The sequence below is a fragment of the Penicillium alfredii genome (genome assembly GCF_028826965.1).
Source record: "Penicillium alfredii strain IBT 34128 chromosome Unknown utg000009l_segment0_segment0, whole genome shotgun sequence".
Taxonomy (NCBI): domain Eukaryota; kingdom Fungi; phylum Ascomycota; class Eurotiomycetes; order Eurotiales; family Aspergillaceae; genus Penicillium; species Penicillium alfredii.
In genome coordinates this window covers 3,373,966-3,396,001 of record NW_026622706.1, presented here as the reverse complement: position 1 = coordinate 3,396,001, position 22,036 = coordinate 3,373,966, and the positions used below count along the sequence as shown (strand labels likewise).

The 22,036-nt window shown below is 50.7% G+C and overlaps 10 protein-coding genes across 10 annotated transcripts; 6 read left to right on the top strand and 4 right to left on the bottom strand.

The window, feature by feature from the left end:
* Nucleotides 1-868: 868 nt before the first annotated feature.
* NUU61_007193 (uncharacterized protein) lies at nucleotides 869-1,623 on the top strand (the record flags this gene model as incomplete). The annotated part of the gene is made up of 2 exons (XM_056657718.1): nucleotides 869-1,208; nucleotides 1,310-1,623. The coding sequence occupies 2 exons, from the start codon at nucleotides 869-871 to the stop codon at nucleotides 1,621-1,623; spliced, it is 654 nt and encodes a 217-aa protein (XP_056510518.1).
* A 280-nt stretch (nucleotides 1,624-1,903) lies between these two features.
* On the bottom strand, nucleotides 1,904-2,707 carry his3 (imidazoleglycerol-phosphate dehydratase HIS3; the record flags this gene model as incomplete). The annotated part of the gene is made up of 2 exons (XM_056657717.1): nucleotides 1,904-2,319; nucleotides 2,389-2,707. 2 exons carry the CDS (start codon nucleotides 2,705-2,707, stop codon nucleotides 1,904-1,906), a joined length of 735 nt encoding a protein of 244 aa, XP_056510517.1.
* A 392-nt stretch (nucleotides 2,708-3,099) lies between these two features.
* NUU61_007191 (uncharacterized protein) lies at nucleotides 3,100-3,619 on the top strand (the record flags this gene model as incomplete). Its single annotated transcript, XM_056657716.1, has 2 exons — nucleotides 3,100-3,192; nucleotides 3,251-3,619. 2 exons carry the CDS (start codon nucleotides 3,100-3,102, stop codon nucleotides 3,617-3,619), a joined length of 462 nt encoding a protein of 153 aa, XP_056510516.1.
* Nucleotides 3,620-5,292: 1,673 nt separating this feature from the next.
* On the top strand, nucleotides 5,293-9,262 carry NUU61_007190 (uncharacterized protein; the record flags this gene model as incomplete). Its single annotated transcript, XM_056657715.1, has 2 exons — nucleotides 5,293-6,515; nucleotides 6,568-9,262. The coding sequence occupies 2 exons, from the start codon at nucleotides 5,293-5,295 to the stop codon at nucleotides 9,260-9,262; spliced, it is 3,918 nt and encodes a 1,305-aa protein (XP_056510515.1).
* A 977-nt stretch (nucleotides 9,263-10,239) lies between these two features.
* On the bottom strand, nucleotides 10,240-11,127 carry NUU61_007189 (uncharacterized protein; the record flags this gene model as incomplete). Its single annotated transcript, XM_056657714.1, has 1 exon — nucleotides 10,240-11,127. The coding sequence occupies one exon, from the start codon at nucleotides 11,125-11,127 to the stop codon at nucleotides 10,240-10,242; it is 888 nt and encodes a 295-aa protein (XP_056510514.1).
* An 898-nt stretch (nucleotides 11,128-12,025) lies between these two features.
* NUU61_007188 (uncharacterized protein) lies at nucleotides 12,026-12,554 on the top strand (the record flags this gene model as incomplete). The annotated part of the gene is made up of 3 exons (XM_056657713.1): nucleotides 12,026-12,243; nucleotides 12,319-12,410; nucleotides 12,472-12,554. 3 exons carry the CDS (start codon nucleotides 12,026-12,028, stop codon nucleotides 12,552-12,554), a joined length of 393 nt encoding a protein of 130 aa, XP_056510513.1.
* A 2,797-nt stretch (nucleotides 12,555-15,351) lies between these two features.
* On the top strand, nucleotides 15,352-16,239 carry NUU61_007187 (uncharacterized protein; the record flags this gene model as incomplete). The annotated part of the gene is made up of 1 exon (XM_056657712.1): nucleotides 15,352-16,239. The coding sequence occupies one exon, from the start codon at nucleotides 15,352-15,354 to the stop codon at nucleotides 16,237-16,239; it is 888 nt and encodes a 295-aa protein (XP_056510512.1).
* A 228-nt stretch (nucleotides 16,240-16,467) lies between these two features.
* On the top strand, nucleotides 16,468-17,408 carry NUU61_007186 (RraA family protein; the record flags this gene model as incomplete). The annotated part of the gene is made up of 2 exons (XM_056657711.1): nucleotides 16,468-16,878; nucleotides 16,950-17,408. 2 exons carry the CDS (start codon nucleotides 16,468-16,470, stop codon nucleotides 17,406-17,408), a joined length of 870 nt encoding a protein of 289 aa, XP_056510511.1.
* Nucleotides 17,409-17,633: 225 nt separating this feature from the next.
* Nucleotides 17,634-18,625, bottom strand: NUU61_007185 (HpcH/HpaI aldolase family protein; the record flags this gene model as incomplete). The annotated part of the gene is made up of 4 exons (XM_056657710.1): nucleotides 17,634-17,896; nucleotides 17,963-18,198; nucleotides 18,260-18,411; nucleotides 18,476-18,625. 4 exons carry the CDS (start codon nucleotides 18,623-18,625, stop codon nucleotides 17,634-17,636), a joined length of 801 nt encoding a protein of 266 aa, XP_056510510.1.
* Nucleotides 18,626-19,524: 899 nt separating this feature from the next.
* On the bottom strand, nucleotides 19,525-21,994 carry NUU61_007184 (Pet127 family protein; the record flags this gene model as incomplete). The annotated part of the gene is made up of 5 exons (XM_056657709.1): nucleotides 19,525-20,195; nucleotides 20,249-21,129; nucleotides 21,184-21,247; nucleotides 21,301-21,706; nucleotides 21,779-21,994. 5 exons carry the CDS (start codon nucleotides 21,992-21,994, stop codon nucleotides 19,525-19,527), a joined length of 2,238 nt encoding a protein of 745 aa, XP_056510509.1.
* Between the last annotated feature and the right edge of the window lie 42 nt (nucleotides 21,995-22,036).

The following is a 22,036-nucleotide window of genomic DNA, read 5'->3' as shown; positions in this document are numbered from 1 at the left end:
TTTTTGAGAGCGTATGCATGGTGTCTCAATCCCGTGGCGGGATCCCTGGGTTTGCTGCTCACCTGGAGCCAATTGGGTTGCTTTTTGCTTCTGGGAATATACGCGGTGGTGCGCTATTCTGCCACCTTTGGTCTTCATGTTCTCGTCTAATATTTTTTTTGTTTGACATACCGATTTTGTAAACCAGCTAGACTTTTCGATTCTCGGGATCAAAGGGGCGGGATATTCCCAGTGTGCTCATGGATCTGAGATCTCCAGGGGAGAAGGATGAATTCATGGCTCTTTTGCTCACTTTTCTTCATATAAGATGTAGTCCGAGGTATTGGTCGACTGATACGTCAACTCGGGAAGTGTTTCACCCTAACCCTAACTCTTTAATTCCCTCCGCAACCTCCAACCGCAGTGCCGTGCCTTGCATTGTGTGATACATCTGCGTTGACTCAGTCAATGTCTCTGGAACCACGTTTTATTGGTTTCCAGCACCCACGCCAGAGGTTTCAGTTGGATTTTGGAGTTGCTGGATGCTGGGGATTTGTTTCTTTGACATACTCCAGGCTGCATTCTCCGCATCCACCCCCTTTGTGGCCTTCCCAGCACACGACAATGTTGCTCGCCCTTGTTTCGGACCCGCCACTTTTCCACCTTCAGAAATGTGAGGCCAGGCTATAAAGATGGGGGGAGGTGGAGCCCGTGAACTCGATGGATAGCCCCAGGTTGTTCTGCCTTGCTATTGTGATATAGTTGACTACAATATCTTCTGCTGCTATACACCTCTTGATCTACTATCACTACTACTTCTACTTCCCACTTGTCTATCTACTCTCCTCCTTTTACTCAAGAACCTCCCATTCTCTATTTGATCACCAGAATGCGATCCACCATCCTCACCACCACAACCCTCCTCACCTTCTCCCTCTTCTCCACCGCAACACCCATCCCCATCCCCTTCTCCCTGGCCACCCGCGACACAGGCCTAACCGAATCCCAAGTCGCCGCCATCGCACCCAAATCCAAGTCCTGCGACAATCCGCCAGCGAAGGGCGAATGTGCCACCGCCAAACAAGCCGCCAAATCGACGGCACAGTCCTTCGACACCTACAAGGTCACGTCCAAGGCCGAGCAGGCGGCGGTGCTGAGTCTGATGGCGTTTGAGAGTGATGAGTTCAAGTATAATAAGAATCATTACCCTGGTGTAGCGGGGCAGGGCAGTACGTATACTTCCTATAAGCATGCATCTATACAAATCTATGGATTTGCATGCTATACCACCTTATGTCTATACATATATATTCATGCTGATCTGTTACAGCTCGCAACATGCAATCCCCCGCCTTCAACAAAAAATACGCCTCCTCCCTCCCCGCCCTCAAAGACAAGCTCGCAAAGGTCTCCAACAACCCGGCCGACCTGCTGGATCTGCTGCGCAGTAACCCGGCCCACGACTTTGGCTCTGGCGCTTGGTTTCTGACGACGCAGTGCTCCAAGGATGTGCGCTCGGCGCTGCAGTCTGGGTCCGAGACGGGCTGGCAGAAGTATATTAGTGACTGTGTCGGCACTTCTGTTACGGAGGAGCGGAAGGAGTATTGGGAGCGCGCTGTTAAGGCGCTTGGTGTGAGTTCTTGAGTGTTGATTGTGAGGAATGGTTTGTTTTGAGTGAGTTGTTTGATTTTATGATTTATGTTTTTCAGAGCTGGTCTTCGATGGTGTTTCGATGGGCTCCGCGTTATGAGTGATGTTTATGCTTGAATATGAATCTATCTACTTGCTATTGTACCGGTACAAGTCGAATTCAAAGTCATTGGGTATGTCCAAACACGTCGCACATAGCTTCGTCTCATGCTAGAATGGGTAGCTATCTATATTTCCCCCTTTTTTTTTTTTTCTTTGGCTTCACCATTTTTATCTACAAAACACCCTTGGTGCTCACCACATCCCCCGCTCCAACCTCCCCCGCTCCGCGCCGCGCACAAGCCGTCCGAATCGCAACTGCCAACGCCTTGAACGCGCTCTCGGCCCGGTGGTGGTCGTTGTCGCCGTACGTGCAGCCGACATGCAAGGTCACGTCCGCCGCCTGCGCAAAGCTCTGCAGCCCGTGCGTGATCATCTCCGTGCTCAGATCGCCGATCTTCTCGCGCCGGAACCCGAGGTTGATCACGGCCCAGGGTCGGCTCGACAGGTCGATCACCGCCCATGACAGGGCCTCGTCGAGCGGGGCGTCGCCGCGGCCGAAGCGCGTGAGGGATTGGCGCGCGCCGAGGGCCTTGGTAAAGGCTGTGCCGAGGGCGAGCAAGGTATCTTCCGTTGTGTGGTGGTCGTCGACTATATTATGTTAGTGGGCTCTTACAGTGTATATAGTTCAAGAGAAGGGAGAAAGAGGGGGCAACTCACTGTATAAATCTCCCTTCGCCCGCACCGCCAAACTCCAGCCCGAGTGCTTCGCCAGCGCATGCAGCATGTGGTCCAAAAACCCAATCCCCGTGCTCACCGTCACCTGCTGTGTCGGCGTGAACTGCGTCGCATGTCCCGCGTTCTTGGGAGGCACAATGCCCTTCTTGGCGGCCTCGGCTTCTTGGGGGTCTGTTGGTGCAGCAAAGTGCGTGGTGGGCTCGTAGGGCGGGAGCACCCCGCCATCCAGCGATAGCGACACCTGGATCTTGGTCTCGTTGGTGGCCCGCGAGATCGACGCGGTGCGCGCGGCGAAGGCCATGATGTTATCGAGGGTAATTGATGGTTTAGAGCTCAGATTATTCGAATTGTCGCGGTTGGAGTAAATATTCCCAGACGCACGTTGGTCATCGGATTTCTTTTTTATCTGAGTCGCTATCGGGAGAATCGTTGATCCGCTTGATCAACTCCAACTTGCTCTGAGTGTTGTTTAACAACTTCATCCGCTGGCTGGTCCAGAGAATTCAATTGCGAGTTTGATTATTCCTTTTCAACTGCGCTTGCGTCTTGTCATCACTCTCCCGGCATTACTCATTGTGCTCTCCCTCCCTCGTCCCGCAGCTCACCGATAAGTCCGGCATCACGAGATCTCGACTTCGAACCTTCGAACCCATTGAATTACACCTTGTATTGCTTATTGCTTTGTTCTTGACAATGCCGCCTCCTTCAGATCAAAGGGCCAATATTGAACCCCCGCCAGAAATCACCACAGAAGCCGCCAAAGGCTTCATGACCGGCGTGTTTCGCGTGTGTAGCCCAGCACTATAACCCAGGTACCACTCACCCACCACTGATGCAGTAATAGTTCGGCTCCGTCTCTCTATTAGCCCATATGATCATGGTCCTCCCCCATCCCTTCACCTTCTCCGCACCTACTCCGCCCGTCACCCCCGAATCGCAACCCCGTCCCCGCCCGTCACCCTTCTCCCGCGAGTATCTCCGCTCTCGACTCTTCTACCGCCCACTGGAGGGCTTCTCCGAGTGGATCTCGCCTACGGCGCGCATCTACCGGGGCCTGACGCCACAGTTCAAGGTCTTTCTGCAGATCGCAGCCATGACCCTGGGCGGCTGTATCTGGGCCGAGAAGCGCGTCACGGAGTACATCGAATTGATCCGACGGATCAAACGGGCGGAACGAGTACAGATGGAGAGGGCGCAGGGCTCTCGTCCATAAATGAAGAAATCCTGCGATGGTCCCCGCCGAACTTCATAGTTCTACAATTATTTGGATGGGATCAACAGCTGTCTCACCTCCCGGGATTCTATTGCGTCAGCCCGAATCCCAGTCTCCTCTGGCTACCCGTTCGGGCGTGCATCCTGTGCATCCTTATACACCAAGGATGACGATGATCATATGCCTCTTCTCTTGTCCTCGCATGATTGCCAGAAACTCAGCCCTTTTCGGGTTCGACCTGATCCATGATCTTCTTCTTGGTGGGCTTCACGACGTCAGTTACCCCTGGATTATTTGGTTCTATCCAACTGGAGCGAGCGTGGAGTGCGTGGGTTGTCGATCACCCCATGGATGTGGATCCCACCATGAATCCTATTGACCCGGAGTCGCCATTGCGTAGATAGTCGCTCCATAGTCTGACTGCACATACTCCATTTGCATCAAATATTTAAGCATTTAAAGAACTTGGCTTTTTGTTTATCGCTCCGGCTTCTGCTATAGTGGCCTGCGCTATGAAGTCTAATTGATGCGCGCAGTCGGTGTGGAGCGCGCCTCTTACGTGGCTGCCAGCTCCGATCATTCGAATGCGGTAGCCATTCGACATATCGCGAACGCATGTCTCAAAGATGCGGTGGGCGTTGGGTCCAGTGTAGATGTCGGGTAAATATACAAACCTATACACATACTTATTTTTCTTTTCTTTTTCGCCTCTATAGCCGTTGAGAAAAATTAAAAAGCATAGAATCGAAAAGAAGAATAAGAAAAACCATCTAGAAAAACAAAAGAAAATAAAAATAAAAAACGCAAATAAGCGGCGCCTGAAACATGGGTGTGACTGGAGAATCACAGTTGGGGCGAACTGCTACCTGCATCCGGCCATTCCTCAACTCCTCCTTTTTCCCCCTCGACTTTCTCTCTTTTTTTTAACCCGAGGGACTCATCCCCTGATCGGCCTCGTCTTTTTGTCTGCTGTTCTCGTCTTGTTTTCTTGTCTTTCTTTCCCTCTGCTTTCGGGCATTCGGAATCATACCTCCCCCGCCCCATTCTCTCGCTCTTCCCCTCAGGTTTCTCGCCAGCAGCGCTGATCGGCAGATCTGATCTCATTCTGGCTCGGATTAACCCTAGGAGCCACTTTAAGAGTCCCATCAATCCGATTGATCACCTCCCTTCCTTCTGGGGTTTCGCCGTTCTGGGTCCGATTGTCTGCGTTGTGGTACTCTTCCCCAGGGATTCCCCCTTCCGGCTACATACACTCCTTGAGCTTCGTTGCAACCATTCGACTGCTTCGCCACATTGTTGACAGCTGCCAGACTGTGCCTGGGGGGGAATTATAGCCTCCCTGATATAGTCGCTGGTCCCCGCTTTTCGTGCAGGGCATCCCTCCTGTCTTCGCAATTGCATGCCAATTGCTTTCTCATGGCGCCGTGACGGGTCTACTGTATGTGCAACCCTTTCCCCTCTTTTTCTTTCTCTCCGCCTCCGGTCTCTCCAGAAAGGGCCTCATTCGACATCTGTCGTACCCATCATGGCCTGTGGACTTGCTACTGACCAGAGTCTAGTGCAACCGACGTCGAGGTCGTTGATGAGATTCGCTCCTTTCTCACCACCCTCGCGCCGCCCATCTTTCATCACTCGAGAATCTTGTACCTAGCTCCCCTTCGCATTACGCCGCCATGGCCGACCCTGCTTCGACAAAAGAACGAAGAAAGAGTTTAAGCGTCTTCAGTCCCTCGTCGGCGGCTTCCGCCCCTCTTGTCCGACCTACCCTCCATGATCGCGCTCCCTCCGATGATGCGCTATCACGAGATAAGAAAGGTCGCCGCAACTCAGGCTTCTTTGGTCGGTCCCAAAGCCCCAACCGATGGTCCAGCGGGCCTCATGCCGCTCTTCGCCCCAGCACCGCCGGCTCGGATACTGCTGCCCGGTCTATGGCATCCGCATCAACCCCTGTGCTTGCTGTCCCTCGCCCGCGCCGGAAGTCCCTGCAGAAGAAACGAACCTCGGTATTCGGCTCTTTGAAGTCTCTGCATTCTTGGGAGGATGACGACCCACTCAGTGCCTCTGTCGGCTCCCTAGGAGATGACCAAAGCGTGACCAGTCCCCGAAATGGGATCTGGTCCGCCGCTATCCTCCATCATGGGGCAATTCAGATGACTGGCGGTATGTGGAGGAAAAAGAGCCAGTACCTGGTCCTCACCGACACGCACCTTATTCGCTTCAAGAACCAGGCCAAAGCCGCCGATGCATTTCCCTCAATACCGTCTTCTTATAGTCGCCCAACCGCATCGAATCGTCAATCCGTGGCTTCCATCAGTTCGTTGCAGGACGTGCAGATGATCGCGTTGGGTGATGCGTCTGTGGGGATTCCATTGAATAGCATCATTGCGGTCTACATGCTAGAGGACGGTCGATTATCACCCACGGTCGAGGTAGCCTATCTGGATGAACGCACGCATAAAGCTGCTTTGGTTCAGATGCAAACTCCCGACCTCCAGGAGTTGAACCTTTGGATGGTGGGGATTCGCCAGGCCGCGCAGATTGCCCGGTCAAATGAGCCGCTGCCATTCAACCGATCTTCGGTAGAGTATGTAACGCGGATGTTGGAACATGAACGAGACTACGAACCAGACGCATTCCGCATGTTTCGGGTTATCCAAATCGCATCCAGCAAGTCGCCAAACCGTTCTTCCTCTGACGACCTCACCAAGTTATCGCCCACGGGATGTTACCTTGCAATTGGATCACATAAACTTCACCTGATTCCCATGCAAAAGGCCGCCAATCGATCATCAGTGGTGTCTTTCTCCGACTTGGAAACCGCCGCTTCCTTCGGTCTCATGAACTTGACTGGCCTATCTATGGAATACGGTGATGATAGCCTCCATCTGACTTTCCGGTGAGACAGTTCCTAGACCACTTGGTTTAGCAAACTTACTAACCGCCACTAGCGTGCCATTACGGAAGTCGTTTAATGTGTTCCTGGCCTCGGTTCATTCGGTTGAAGTCGCTTGCTGGATCCGACAGCACACTGAATTTTTGCGTCCACTGTGGACTAGGCAGCCCTATGATTTTGTTGTTCCACGCGAGCTGCACAACGACGACAACTTCCCGCCTGTCGCTTTGGATGAGGATTATGGTTGCTTCGACCGAACGTTGGTCGCTTACTCCGCTAGCTACGATATCGACACCTCGAACATTCGATACACCATCGACTTGGCATGCGAGGATGCCCCGTGCTTCCGTCTATTACGGCCAGCCTCTTCGAAAAACCATCGGTACAGTGCTCTGGAGCTCATTGCGGTCATGCGCACGCTTCGTTACAATGAATTTTTCCGGTCGATCTCGTTTCGTGGCGTCAACCTTGACGCGTTGCAAGGTATCCGTGATGTGCAAGGGGTAGATGTAGATGTACATCTCGACCGAGGAGGCTGCTTGGTGCAAATCCCAGGCCAGGAAATCCTGTCTGTCCTTTCGCAGGAGGTGCGTGCCTTGGCCCTGAAGAGCAAATGGCTGCGTCGGCTTGACTTTTCTTACTGCCTTACCCGCACGCCGACTTTGGACAAAGGCAGCCGAGATCCTGGTTGTGGAATTCCAGAGGCTATCTTCCCTGTTTGTCGTCGGGAGATGACGAGCGTGGACTGGGTGGTGCTCAATGGAATCAAGCTGGGCGATTCCGATCTGGATTACCTGGTGGATGCGGCATCACAGCAGCGGAGTCACTTGAGGGCTCTAGAGGTTGGGGATTGCGGGTTGTCCGTGCATGATTTGGACCTCTTGTTGTCAACTATTGTCACGCAAGAATCGACGCTCGAAGCGATCAATATCTCGGGCGTGCAGGGCCGCTTGAATCCCGACGTGCTGCAGCAGTACATTGGGTATTTTGGCCAGATCCGGAGGATCAATTTGTCTCGTATTGCCCGAACATCGGGCACTGAGCCGCTCATCACTGCAGAGATGCTGTTCAACTGGCGACTCGAGGAGCTTGCTCTAAGTCGGACAGCTGTCAATCGTGAGACTGTGGATGCCATAGCCACCTACCTCGCCAGTGATCGCTCCCAGAACTTGCGCGTTCTTCGGCTCGACCAGTGCGGCTTGACTGGAGAAGATGTGGCCATGTTCATGCACTCAATGTCCATTGGACCCGACACCCCACGCGGCCTTCATCTCCACGTCAATGAAAACCGACTTGACGATGGCTGCTCGTTCATCTTCAAGGCTATCGCCAAAAACCATGCCCCCTCGCATTTGTCCATGCGGATGATTGATTTCAAAAAGGAAGAGCACTTTCGCGAACTGGTGGAGGCGCTTCGCAAAAACCGCACTCTTCGATACCTGGACATTTCCAAGGCTTCGCTCCCGTATGACGCCGGCCCTGAGACTTGCCGGTCGTTGCAGTTGATGTTTGAAGATAACGAAACGCTGGAGGCTTTGGATATCAGTGGCGAAAATGCGCACTTGGATGTTGCCCGGTTTGGAATCGGCCTCAATTTGGCGTTGACCGGCTTGAAGTTGAACAAGTCTCTGAAAGTGCTGAGGATCGAGCACCAGAAGCTTGGTCTCCAAGGCGCGAATACATTGGCGTCTGTGCTAGAGGAAAATGACTCGCTGCGCGAAGTGCACTGTGAGAACAACGACATCAACCTGCAGTCCCTCACGGTCTTGGTCAATGGCCTCCAGTCCAACCGGACTTTGCTCAGCCTCTCCTGCATGGACCGGGACCGGATCCAGTCTCTTGATAAGGTGCGTCGAGAGGTTGATAATGTTAAAGCGGAGACTGGGAATGCCCAAACTTCCACGGCAAACTCCATCCGCCGCTCCTTGCATGTTGCTATGAACGTTGGACACAACACAGTTGGACACCGGCTGAGTAAAGCTCCGCCGGCGAACACCGCATCGTCTCTGGAAGCTTCGCCATTCACTGCTCATAATGTAGAGTTGGTTCTCCAGTCCCTGAACCAGAAATGGGACATGGAGGTTTCCCGACTTCAGCGCTATCTTCTTCGCAACTACAACCTCTTCCATGGGATTGCAGAGGACGATGAGGATGATGCGGCTAGTGATGGCCGACCTGACACAGCAGCGAGTCTCGGCACGATGCTCGACAATCTCAAGTTTGATGTGGCTGTTTCGACGGATGAAATCCGCGCCTCCCCACCAGAGAAGACTGCAACGGCAATTCAAGTCCCCAAAGCGTCGCCTCCTGACAACCAGTCGCAACTGCAACTGCAGCCCCAGCTCCCGCCCCAGTCTAAATTCAAGTCTAGCACCACCCGGATGAAGAGCGTACCTGACCTGCGTCCCCACGTCGCTCGTGCACCACAGATCCTCCCATCTGAATATGACTCGTCCAGTTCTTCATCTGCACGCCTGCCTCTCCCTGTCCCGGCTGTGCCTGCGGTTGTCACCAAGGCAAATAGTGTGCGCAGCGCTCGCAGTTCGAGTACCGTGTCCACTGGGAACGGCAGTGCACGCAGTACATATGACGTGGCTTCATCCACTTTGAGAGGATTCTTGAGTGGCACCGCGCTCAAGGAGCGTCGACGCATGGACCCGGTGCGTCCATCGCCTCTTTGTGTTTCAAACGACAAGCCACCCCAGCTGGACTGGTCGCCGCCGAAACTGGATTTGCAGGAGCTGCAGTAATCCCTGTGTTGACATGTACATATTACTTGTACAGACCTCTCTCGATGACTCCTTTACCTTCCCTACCTCTGAAGCCCGCCCTTTCTATGGAAACATATATACGCTTCCCGCATCGAGTGCATCTCCCACCCTCGTCTTTGCATCCCTCACCTCACCTATGAATCCTCATCATATGACCTCTTGACTATCTGCTCGCTAAAACCTAGCCAGCTGGCCTTGATACCCTGGCGTTTCTTTCTGATTATGTTTGGGCGTTCGATCATGGTTTATCAAGTGTTGAACAGGGGTTATTCACTTCCTTGATTCTGCTTCATTTCTTTTTTTTTTTTTGCGATTTGCGGATTCCCTGACACACTGTATAGTGTGATTGATGATTTCTGTGATATGGTGTCTCTGGCATTTAGTAGCGACGGCGTTGTGCTTTTTTTTTTTCAATTATTGATGGTTGTGACTTGTGTTTACTGTCCTCTGGGCATGATGGGATTCTTGGTGGTTTCTGATGGTGACTGGATATTTCACGTCGAGAGAGCGAATGGAGTAATCGGTAATGAGATAATGGGTTCGTTCTGGAAATGCATGACTTATGTTACTAGCTCCTTTGTTAACGGCATTAAGGATCAGAAGATGTATTTTGTCCTCGAGCTTCGGTGTCCTGGCTGGCATGATTCAGGGTTGAAAGTGTCACGTGAAATTCTTGATGTCTAGACTGACAATATCAACCATCTTGAAATTAAATTGGGCAACTTGGTTCCTGCCTGGCTCATCGCTAAACTTATTTTCCCAGAAAAGTTCACAACAAGACAGATAAGGGAGCCCCGATCGGAGTGACGTCGGATACTTCCGATTTCTGCGGATGAGCCGTCAATCCCCTGATTCTAGGCGTGTGGGGGTGAATAGAGTGGAAATGGGGAACATCTTTTGCTAAAAATGAAGCTAAAAATGAAGATACGGAAACAGAGTCTTCTCTCGTACGAGGCTCAGAGGGTAACGACCTCATCGTCCATGTTCAGGTACTCTTTGACCATAATATCACCCCAAACCCCTCCCGAGATCTCCTCACCCTTGGCCTCTAGGATACGTCGGGGAATCAATCGCAAGTTAAACCTGTCAATACATGAAGATTGACCAAATAGGACGCCTACCCGCTCGTTCGGCATTTGCGAAGTGGGTACGACACACGCCACAGCTTGACTGAGAACCGGGTGGTCCGACAGAGCAATTCTGGTTTCAACCTGGACGACCAACCCACCCGTCGATCGATAAGGATCATAAACTGGTTCTTTCAGATGTTGTCGGAACTCTTCCGACAGGAGGTCTTCTGCGATAATGGTCCGATGGGCTCCCGTATCAAATATCATATCTGTCTCGACTTTGTAGCTGGGGTCATCGGGTTGGCCGTCAACACCCTGCAAGACGAGTATTCCACGAACTGTGGGAATGTGTCCGTCGATCAGTCCCGCTCGAAGTGAGATGTACGGCTGTCGAAAGTCCTCTTGTGCGGCCTCGCGAGCCATCTCGCGTAAACGCTGACGGGCTGATTCTGTTGGAGGCGGATGAGGTTGAACCATTCGTATATCAACATTCGATCGGATCGGTAGCCCAAGGCCACGTTCCAAAGGCGAATCCGACGGCGTTGACTGGAGGGCCATCTCTCGAAGTTGTCGACGGCTTCCGGTTCCCGGAGGCATTGCTAGGAATGGCTCATCGATATCCCCAAGAGCAGCTTCGGCGGCTTGGATAGCCGCCCGCCATGTAGTGCGAATAGGGATCGTGACTGAAAGATTATCGTAGCGTCTATTCATCGAAAGGGCGACTTCTCGGAGGAGTTCTCGTGGATGTAGCGTGACGCTAACTTGCGAATCCATCGTTAATCTAAGAGGTGGGATTCCGTGAGTATTTCTCGAGGTTGTAAACGAATGTCGGCTACCTACTGCCTAGCACGTCTGTGCTGTAACTCTCCTGAGGTTTGCGTCGGCCCAATATCTTCTTTGACGGGACTAGCAAGGAGACGAATGCGTTTCTTTTCGGACGCGGCAGCAGCAGCGCCGGACAAGGATCGGCGTCTTTTAGCCCTGGCCATAATGAGATAGAGTCAGGACCCGGCTGTTAAGCAAATAGGGTCGGAGAATCCATACCTAAGGTGTGGCTGTTTTGTTCGAAAGGTACCTTCCACACTTATTAACTTCATAAAAAGGGAAGTCGCGGTCATCCGTAGAGGGGCATCCTGTCTACCTAATATAGGAGGAGGGGGTCTATGATGGATCAGTGACGAAGATAACTTTAGATTACTATGACGGGTACATACAGAGGCATCAGGTGACCAGTCCGTACGTTCTTACGGACGGAAGTTAGTTAGCCAGAGAATCAACTTCGACGTATTCGTGAGGACTGCTATTATTTCCTGCGATGCTGCAGAATTGCCCCGGGCACGCAGCCCAGAAACCCAAAAAATGCTAAGAGGGGGCCCCCAAATTCTGACCCACCTACTTAAGCCTCAAGTTGACTAGGGCTTAATGATTTCATGAAGAAAATGAAATATCCTACTAATATTAGAAGATGGGCGAGAATCTGGCCCCTCACTGCAACCGAATCGCCCCTAACTGTCGGCCCCCTTCTTTTAGTTTACATCTATGGATCCCAACACTCGGAACATCCACAAACATATAAATATCGGTCCCCATACTCTCCCTCTTGAGGCGTTTCAAAAACACATCACCTGAGACACCTTCTTCTTCTTCTTCTTCACATCTTATCTTTTCTACAATGGTTCTCCTCAAATTTGTTTTGGGCCTGGGCTTCGCCTCTTTGGCAGCAGCCGGAGGTTTCGCCAGCAGCTGCGATGTCGACTACGATGAGGAATTGCCCAACCTCAAGGCGACCTGCCACAGCAACGACCCCCACGTCAGAAAGGTCTCCGTCCTGGATTTGAACCGCTGCTATGTCCAGAAAGGCAACACACTTGATGGGGAGGACGGCGAAAAGTACGTGATTTCTTTTCTTTCTTTCTGTATCTTGCCTCAAGTCACGAAGCTAACCACTGCTTGGAAAAACAACAGCGGGGCCGGAATCCAGACTTGCGGCGTCAAAATCAAGGACGATGATGGCCCGGTTCTTACTGGCGGTTGTCTCGACGATGATGTGAAGCTGAGTATGTGCCGCCTCTAATATCGGATTTCTCTGGTCCACCTACATGGCTAACACGATCTTAGATGACCTGATCAATAACTACGATGGGACACTGAACTGCCATGAATTCACTGGCGTCGTCCACCAAACTCTGCACGATAACTGAACGTGCGCAACTATTGCATCCAAGATACTGTCAATAGATGCTTTTGATGATCGTCCATGACCTAAGAAATATCTACTTTGCATTTCCAAATAGCCATTTCTCAATCCAAAATAGAGTACACTTAACGTACACCTAATTTGACACTCTACTCCACCAATGGACCTCGCTACGTCACAAAGTGGGACAATTCGGGGTGAAACGTGGGGTCCAGAGATATAGGAGGCGCCTAGGTAGGCAAATAATAAGTAATAGGTTCTTATTTAATGACTTGTTGTGGTGTTCTCCATATTTGACCATTATTTTCCTTTCTCCTGTCAAACACACTGCCATGCAATATTCCCATGTTCATAGAATTTTTGTATCTGCCTGTATCCTCCAGGATCTATTCTTTTCTAGATATCCCAAGGCATTGATTATTTGCATTAGCGCATACGTAAGCTTAAGCCTTCTTCCAAAATAGCTTTTTGGGCCAACAGAAACCGCGGGGGGGCCAAAATGTAAGCCTATGATACTGGGTAAATTGTATATCCAGAAAACTATGCCAAAGAGTCTTTGTAGAGGCTTTCTGGATCATATTGTGCCCTGTATTGCTCAGAATATCTTATAAAATCTCCAAATTACAAACGAGCTAGCTATCGAGAACTAAGAATTGCCGAAGAAAATGAAGACTACTTGCCTTTTGTCGAACTCCCCCCCTCATGATCAAAATGTCAGTCTTTCGGCAATATCCAATCATAATAAGTTTGTTTGGAGGGATAATTCCTTAAACTAACAAAGATCATCCGATCTCGAAATTAAACTTATCGGTAGGTATAAGCCAGAGGTTTAATTGACCTTAGAATTGTGATGATCTGCTGCCGTAGCCTTTTTGACTTCCTGCGAGACAGATTCGTTGTGTGACTTATGATCTTTGCATGGTGATCAAAGCTGCTGAGCCTTATGAGGATCCCGCTTTTTCTCCGAAGGGCAATAGTAGATGCAAAGATATCCCTTGGGCACCGCGTAGCCACAAGAATAAATATATAATTGGTGCCAGCACGTTGCAAAATAGAAAAGTTTATGGGTCTTGATCGGGTCTGGTATCCTCCAGCAGCCAATTTGGGGTATGCATGAAAAGGAGAGAGAGAGGTAGAGATCTAACCTAGCTGACTCCTGGAAAATCACTTAGGTTTTGCGATGAGTTACGGTGTGCTCCAAGAGTACTATTTCGAAAATTGGACATTCGACGGATCCCCACACTATCATCGGCCTTATCGGGACGACTGTAAATAGCGTGATATATCTATCCATGCCGTTTTTTTTTTTTTTTTTTTTTTTTCCCCCGCAATCTTCACGCGACGATGGGCTCGCCGGCGCCAGCTCGCAGCTGTCTGTGGCACCGTGATCGCCTCAGTTTCTTCTGTTCCTCCTACAACAAGACAGTATGGCACCTGTTCGCGACGCTAGGTATTACATCGGCCCTGGGTTGTGCTCTCGTCTACAGCCCGACTACACTCTCCCTCGGTGAATGGTATACTAGCAGCAACCGCACGTTGGCGTATGGAATCGTTCTATCGTGCAAGAACATTTTTGGTACCAGCTGTCCGTGTCTGATCCGAGGCCTTATCGACGCCTATGGTTTTTGAAGGGGCGTGGACTGGAATCGTGGGGGACTTAAGTCTCTTCGTCATTTTCTTGATACCAACCCATCCATCGAAAGTGTCAATCCGCACAACGCGAGCACGAAAGATTCCCTGGACCTTCCTCAGACACCGATCGATCTACGTTTACAGCGTGGCCATCATCTTCCCGAGCTCGGGCTACGGAATCTCGCAGACTTATTTGAGTACTTACGGCCGAGACGTTGGTATACTATCCCAGACGATAGGCACATTAATAGTAGCCGTCTTTAATACGCCCGGGATCATCGCTTCTTCTTTCTTCGGGTGGCTCAGCGACAACAACTGAATCAAGCTGTCCGTGCAGGTGGTAGCTGTCATTCCACCTCTCGCCTATAGCTTATTCACTTTTCTCTTCTGTGGCCTCACCACCGAGGGTGCTATTGCTATACTTATCCTCTTCTCGATAATATTCGGGTTTTTTTTTTACAGTGGCTATAGCGCAACCTAGGCGGTATACTTAAATAAATAGAAAGAGAATCCGTAGGAAGAAACGAAGCCATTAACCCTAGAGTTCTCTATAGCCTTCTTAATAGAGTCGGAGGAATTAGTTATACAAGTAGCAGTATTGCTAATATAGGGCTACTAGAGTCCGGATTCATCCCAGCCAACCGTCGTTTCGTATATAGTACCCCTTATAGACCGTTAATCCTCTTTACGGGGCTTTCTTCTATTTTTAGAGGTTAGATTATTTTATAGAGGTAGAATCCAGCCAGACTCTTACCACTTCTATCGAAGACTTAAGGAATATAAGGGGCTCGAATAAGCACTAAATAGCGACTACAAAGCTAGTATTTATAGTTAGGCATTTATTTGGAATTATGAGGTCGCCAGGTTGCCAGGTGAGAATTTTGGGCTTAGTAGTAATACGTATGGGTTACTATTCTATTAAAAATAAAGTCAAGGCCACCAATAGTCGCACACCCAAATCCTTCCACCCGTACACTTTATAAATATATTAGGAAGGGAAATAGAATATTAATGAATGCTTGATTTATAAGGTAAATACTAAGAAACTCACCAACCCCTCATTCGGTTGCTTCCGGTGTCGGTGTGATTATCATCTCACCACTTTTGATCTCCTCCATCTTTCACACAATTCCCATACAAAAAGAAAGAAAGAAAACAAAAAAGGTAAAATGGCTGGCGAGACCCCTGTTCACTTCTTCGACCTATACTCGGACCAACCAGGTGCGCAACTCTACCTCTCCATGGAGGACATTGCGAAAGAATCACTCACTAGTCCAACAGGTCCCTTGAAATCATGGTCGCCCAACACTCTCAAAACCAGAGTCGTGCTCAACTTCAAGGGCATCCCCTACACCCAAAGCTGGCATTCTTATCCAGACATCAAGCCCCTCATTTCCAGCTTCGGCGTCCCACCCAATGATCAAGGCAGACCATATACACTCCCAGCAATCAAGCATAGCTCCGTGACTTTTCATTCCAGTGGTGTTACCATGGACTCCCAGGTGATAGCTCTCCACCTCGACAAGGTGTACCCCTCGCCACCGCTATTCCCATCCGGCGACGCGAGCTACGCGCTGTTCGTCGCCGTGAGCCGATTCCTGACTCTTCTGGAGCCTGGGTTCCGGCCCTTCGTTGTCCCTCGGGTCCCAGACCACCTGGATCCGCGAGGCTCGAAGTACTTCCATGAGACGCGGGCTGTTGCCCTTGGGAAGCCATTGTCGCAGGTGCGGCCGACAGACCAGGCGACCATTGAAAGCAAGTGGGAGTTAGTTGAGAGCGAGACGGTGCCGTTGCTAAAGATGTTGAAGGGCAGGGACTGCAAGAAAGGCCCCTTCTTTGAGGGCGAGCATGCCGGGTATGCGGATTTGTTGCTGGCTACTGCGTTGGCGTTTATACAGCGTTTTGACACGGAGCTTCATGAGAAGTTTTTGAACCTGGGCGATGGGGAGTTTAGAGATCTCTATCAGGCTGTTCTGCCTTGGTTGGAGGGACAAGGGGAGGAGAAGGATTGGCCAGTTCCAGAGGCATCAAATAACCCACGGTTTGACGCTGAATGACTGACTATTGAAAGATGGCCAAATATGTGTCATGCCATAGGGACGGCCTAGTTATCAGTCACCGAGATATCCCCAGAAGGACTCAGGATGTGGTCGGGCACATAACGCCCCAAAAAATGCTTCCGGGGACACTAGATATCGGTGGAATATTTCACCGATTTATTGGGACCCCTCTTAATTGACTGAATCGACTGGGCTCGAAAATATTGTCGTTGTGATCTTTGGTTGATGTTAGGCGACGTTGTATACGTTGTTCGGTCGAATCGGCGTAGTAGTACTTCGCCGACAATCCCCACATACGGCTTACAACTCTGGGACTGCCCAAAGATTGTTGGACGCGCCAGCACAGTGAAAGTGAGCCCGAAGACCGATTCTGCTCCGACAACGCGTATCCTCACCCCGCGCATTGAGGAAGTCGTGGTGTTGGGAGAACAGATCGACCGTCGTCAGACCCTTATGGTCCAGGATATTCGAAGCGGTAAACCCGTTTCTGAGGTTATGCATGACACGCAGTTCGAGGCTATCCACCAGGATAGCGTGTCACAGGCGGCGGCGCCATGCTCCAACCGCAACCCCAAGGAAGCCAGTCCCGAGGACCAAGAGTTAGTAGCGCCATTCGCCGACTCAGACACTCCGGGGGTCTCTGATGCACTTGATAAACTGGGCATTCCTGGACAGGCATTCAATATCATGCCATTGATTACAACAAGATCACTGTTGGACCTGCCTTCACCGTTCGTTATGTACCCGCCAGCAACCCACCAGGAAATGTGGGTGATTTCATCGACGATGTTGCCATCGGCGATATTGTCGTCCTTGACAATAGCGGCCGTATTGATTGTACTGTTTGGGGCAGCATCATGACCCAGTACGCTGGCTTACGGGATATCGCTGGATGCGTTATCGATGGGCTGTGCCGCGATGTGACTCGGGCGATCAACGATTACTACTCGATCTTCACGGCTGGACGTTGGATGCGGACCGGTAAAGATTGCGTTCAAGTTGGAGGAGTCGATGAGCCGATCGGCATTGGCAAGGTGCGTGTACAGCCTCGCGACATCGTTGTCGCCGATGCAAACGGCGTGGTCATTGTTCCGCGAGATCGAGCCCGAGAGGTAGCTCAAGTTGCAAGAAATAATGGGAAAATGAGGATGGCATCCGCAAAATGATTGCTGGCGGCGCCTCAATCGCCGAGGCGAGAGAGTGTTTGGGCTATTATACACTGCAGCGGAAAGGATAGAAAGGAGTATATATATAATTAGCTCTTCAGATTGTCATATATTATATAGCGTGTCTGTTTATAAGATGGTGATTGAGAAAACATCTATCTATGATTTACCTAAAGGTTAGGGCTAAACGACGCCAAAATGCTTTGATTCTAGGTTATTCACATATCACGAGCGTGCAACCTGCAACTCAGCTGTATACCAGTTTTGAAGCGCCCGAATATCATAGCTCATGGCCACGCTATCAAAAACCTTGAGATGCTCCCTGCAAGAGGCCCCGTCGTTTGATAATCGGCTGACCCATTTGCCATGCTTTCGAGCAGCCGCCACGATCTTTTCGATGGCATCGACAAACTCAGGCTCGTCCCCTTTTGCAGGAACATACCCAAGAATCGATAGGGCAAGGTCGTTGGGCCCGATGAAAACCATATCTTGGGAGAGATTAGCGAAGAAATAAGTCAAACATCGTTCGAGTATGGGAGATTCAATTTACTCACCAATACCAGGTACAGCACAGATCGCATCAACATTATCGACGCCCGCCTTCGATTCAATTTGAAGACACGTAATAAGAGTCTCATTGGCTGTTTTCATGTATGTCGGAAGATCAATGCCATGGGCGATACCGGGAAACGGCGAGCCTTGCCCTCGAACACCTTGTGGAGGGAACTTGGCATAGGAGACAATAGCTCTTGCTTCCTCAGCTGTATTTATTTGAGGAACAACGATGCCGCTGATAACGTTGTTTCCAACGTTAGTATAGAACTGGCAGGGCTTTTGTGTTATATACTCACTGTGCACCGGCATCCAAAGCTCTTTTAATCAAATCCGGGTGAGTCATTGTAAGACGAACAAGCGGCGAAACCCCCATAGCAGCGCTGGAAGCAGTGGAGTTGTGCATGGAATCATCACTGATATGGCCATGTTCGCAATCGATGATAATGCCCTTTATAGCCATCAGTAGGGGGCCAAAAGGATAGAGCAAAAAAAAAAAAAAAAAAAAAGCTGACATCAACGCCGGTCTGAGCTACAATTTGGGCTGTTCGAAAAGACGGCAGCCCTAAAAAAGTCATGATAGGCTTCGACTTGGCTCGAAGAGCATTGAGCAGGCGCAACCGAGGGTTGTGAATTATGGTTGTGAGAGCTGATGCGTATGACATTCTGGGTGATATCAATTGACGCCCCTGAACACTGTGTTTATGAAGAAGTCGAGGAAAGACAGATTCTAATATAGAGTTTTATGGTAGGAGATCTTGGGGTTGCTGATTGTCGGTAAGATTGATTCACGCCGGGTTCACGGCGAAACCGTCGCCAGTCGCCATTCTCTCGATTCAAAAGACAGAAGGATTCGCCTACGGCAGGAAGGAGCCACCTGGGCACACTCAGGATAAAATTAGTCAGCTGGACTGAGCTGGCAGGAATCGACTAATTATTGCGCTGATATGGGAATCTCAACCTATTGGCTCTATAATTTGATATCGATTTGATTGTTATATTCTGGCCATCAGACGAGAAAAGGAGGTATAGATGTGCGGCTATTTCCTGTCGTACCCACTCTCTCTCTCCCGGTATTACCAATATATTACATTGCTAAAATGCACTATGTAGTCCATTTTCATTCTCGGCTTCATTTCAATTCCACAACGGTAGGCGACGAAGCAGTGAGTTGCTACAGGGGTCCAGAGATCTAGATCCCTGCATCGTGCAGATACTTCCATTGCTTGGAGTCCTTATCAGACGTGACACGTCTATCATCGATTCTACTTACGTCGGTTCCATACTTCACGTAAAATGTAGATCAGATGAAGTAAACAGTGCGCAAATGATCAGATAATTGTACATATGATACATCGTCTTGTGCAAATCTCAAGCAAATCCCCCTGAGCCTCACGAAGCCCTAGGGACTTGAGTACTCAACCAACAGCAGAAAGAAACGAGGATCAACATAGAACGGAATCACCAGCACGAATGCCATTCACCAATTCCCGGGAAATGATCTATTCGAATGTGGGGGTGTAGGATCATCAATTAATATACAACTTGAAGAAGGCAATGCCATCTAATCAACGGGGTCGGTGAACTGTACCACACCGTTGTCCCGGTCAACTTGGTTCTCCTGCTTGCGGTGTTCGCGGCCCGCCTTGCTGAGGGCTCGCAGCGTTCGAAGGAAGGCGTTGCCGGCGACACCGAACTCATCCTCGCCACGACTCACGAGTTGTTTCTCCCGACGTGCCTGGCACATGCGGTACAGCGACCAGCCCTGCGCCTGACCCAGCTCGCTCAGCTCATAGTCGACCGTCCACTTGTCGGACGCGGTCAAGTCCTTGGGCCGTTCCACGGGGTTGTCATTGACCTTGTGCTTCACTGACAAGACCATCGCGAGGATTTCCCGGTTGTTTGCTTCTTCTTCTCCTGACTGCTCCGGGGCTGCACCCACATACTCATCGGCGGGAGAGGGCGAGTTAGAGCTGGACGAGATGGAGGACTCGGATGTCTGGTCTTCAGATTCGGAAGACACAGGGGACTCGGATTCCAGATCAACATCCGCATCATCCGGAGTGGGGTTCAAGATGCGTTTCTGGTAGGCTTCAATCTCTGCCTGGTTCTTGGTCTGGATGGCGTGGATATCCTCTTGCGTGACTGGCTCGGCAAAGATGTACATGAACGGAGTGGCAGAGTCGCGCGTCTCGAAGTGGAAGCGCAAGGACTGCTTGGGAACCTCGCGGTTGCCTTATCTAAGATCTGATTCCACAGCCCCAAACTCAATCCAAACTCGGCATCACCCAACGTAGTATCTGTTTGTCCGTGCAGCGCCAGGTCCATCTCCGGCAGACTGATGTACTGGAATCCAAAGATGCGCTCGACGTTATGGAACGCCACAAAGATCCCGTCCATGCGGCCAACACGAACCTGCAAGGAGTACTTGAGAAATGCGGCGCGGATCATGTCAAAGAACTCTCGCTCGTAGGACTCTAAGTTGCCGTAGCGGTTCTTGATCTCGTAGCCTAACCCATGCTCGAAATTCTTCGCGTCCATGCGGATCGATACCACCGCTCGTGTTTTCAGGTCAAACATGCCGGTGCCGGGCAGCCGAGGATCATAGGCGTCAAGCTGTGACCGCATAATGAAATCGCCAGCGGTGGAGTAATGGTAGGATTCAGGGATGGCTTTTTCCTCTTCGGGTGAGATCTTGTTGTCGCTAGATCGGCGATAACGCTCAAATTCGTCCTTAGGCAGTGTGAGCAGCTTTTCCATCGACTTGCCCAAATTCATGAGGATATTGGCTGAATCAAATTCCTTGTCCGCGTCAATCGCGTAAGTTCCATCCTGATAGTGAAGGAACATAGCAGCCGGCGATCGGTTCAGGCGAGTAAAGGAACGATACGGTTCCGTAAACCCCTGGGACAGCGTCCGCGTGTCGATGCTTCTCCAACCAGACAAAAGGTAGTGGAAGTGCGAGAGCACAGAGGTCATACTCGAGGAAGACCCGACATATTTCTTTTTTTGCTGGACTGCAATATTGCGGAGGGTCTCGTCCTTGGAAGAAGTGATGTACTCCTTCAAGGCATCAAAGTCGAATTCCGTCACGGGCATGATAGAGCCCAGGTAGGGGTCAAAGTTGTACACACGAGATCGGGGATCACGAAGCTGGTAGACACCGGGGCTACACGCCACATGAGTACACCAATCTAACTTGGAGACAGATAACATGGCTTACTTGAAAAGTACTCGGTCCAGGCCAAATGAAAGACGCGGAACCGGTGGCGTAGGGATATCCAATGCTTGGGGAAGATGGTTAGTCGCTATGTGGTCACAACACAAGGGAAACACTTACGGGACACAGTCCGATCGGCCGAATTCATGGATCCGGTTTCCTTTTTGTTCACAAGGCTTGAGGGCCCGTCCAGCTCTGCTGCCTTTCTTCTCTCCGCATCTGAACGAGCTGACCTTTTACTGGGCTTTTTCTTGGGCTGAGCAGTTTCATCTAGCAGCCGGGCCACCCTAGCACTGAAAGGCTTCTTGTCGGTCTGCTGCTCTTGATTCGATCCATCCTGGGTACTAGTTTTGGTAGTCTTCTTTTGGTCGCCCGGTTCGCGAGTCTTGCCCTCAGAACCTGCCTCAGCCTTCCATTTCGGCGGTAGTGTTTTCTTTTCTCCGTCGGTTTTTCGTTTCTTGTCGAACTTATGCGGTTTGCCATTTTGGGGTGGTTGCTTGGGCGCTCTATCATGGTTTTTCGTATCCTGCGAAGCAAAGTCCGTTAATGTCTCAATGATCGGCCACAGCATGGGACAAAAAATGGGTGTTCGACGTACCTTGCTGGGCGCATGATCCGAGTGAAAGTCCTGGAGTTGGATCGATGTATTCTCGGACTTCGTTTCCGACGTCTCGCCTTGGGATTCAGCCGGGAGCGGAGTGGCGCTGTGGAATTGACGCAGTCTGGCCGGCGCGCCGGCTCGGCCAGCTAAACAGGAGAAGCAAACATGGTGGCGATGAGGGCCTGCGACAGACCGAAGAGAGACCCGAAACATTCGGGCTACTTTGATAGGGTGAGAATCAAAGAGACCAGTCGC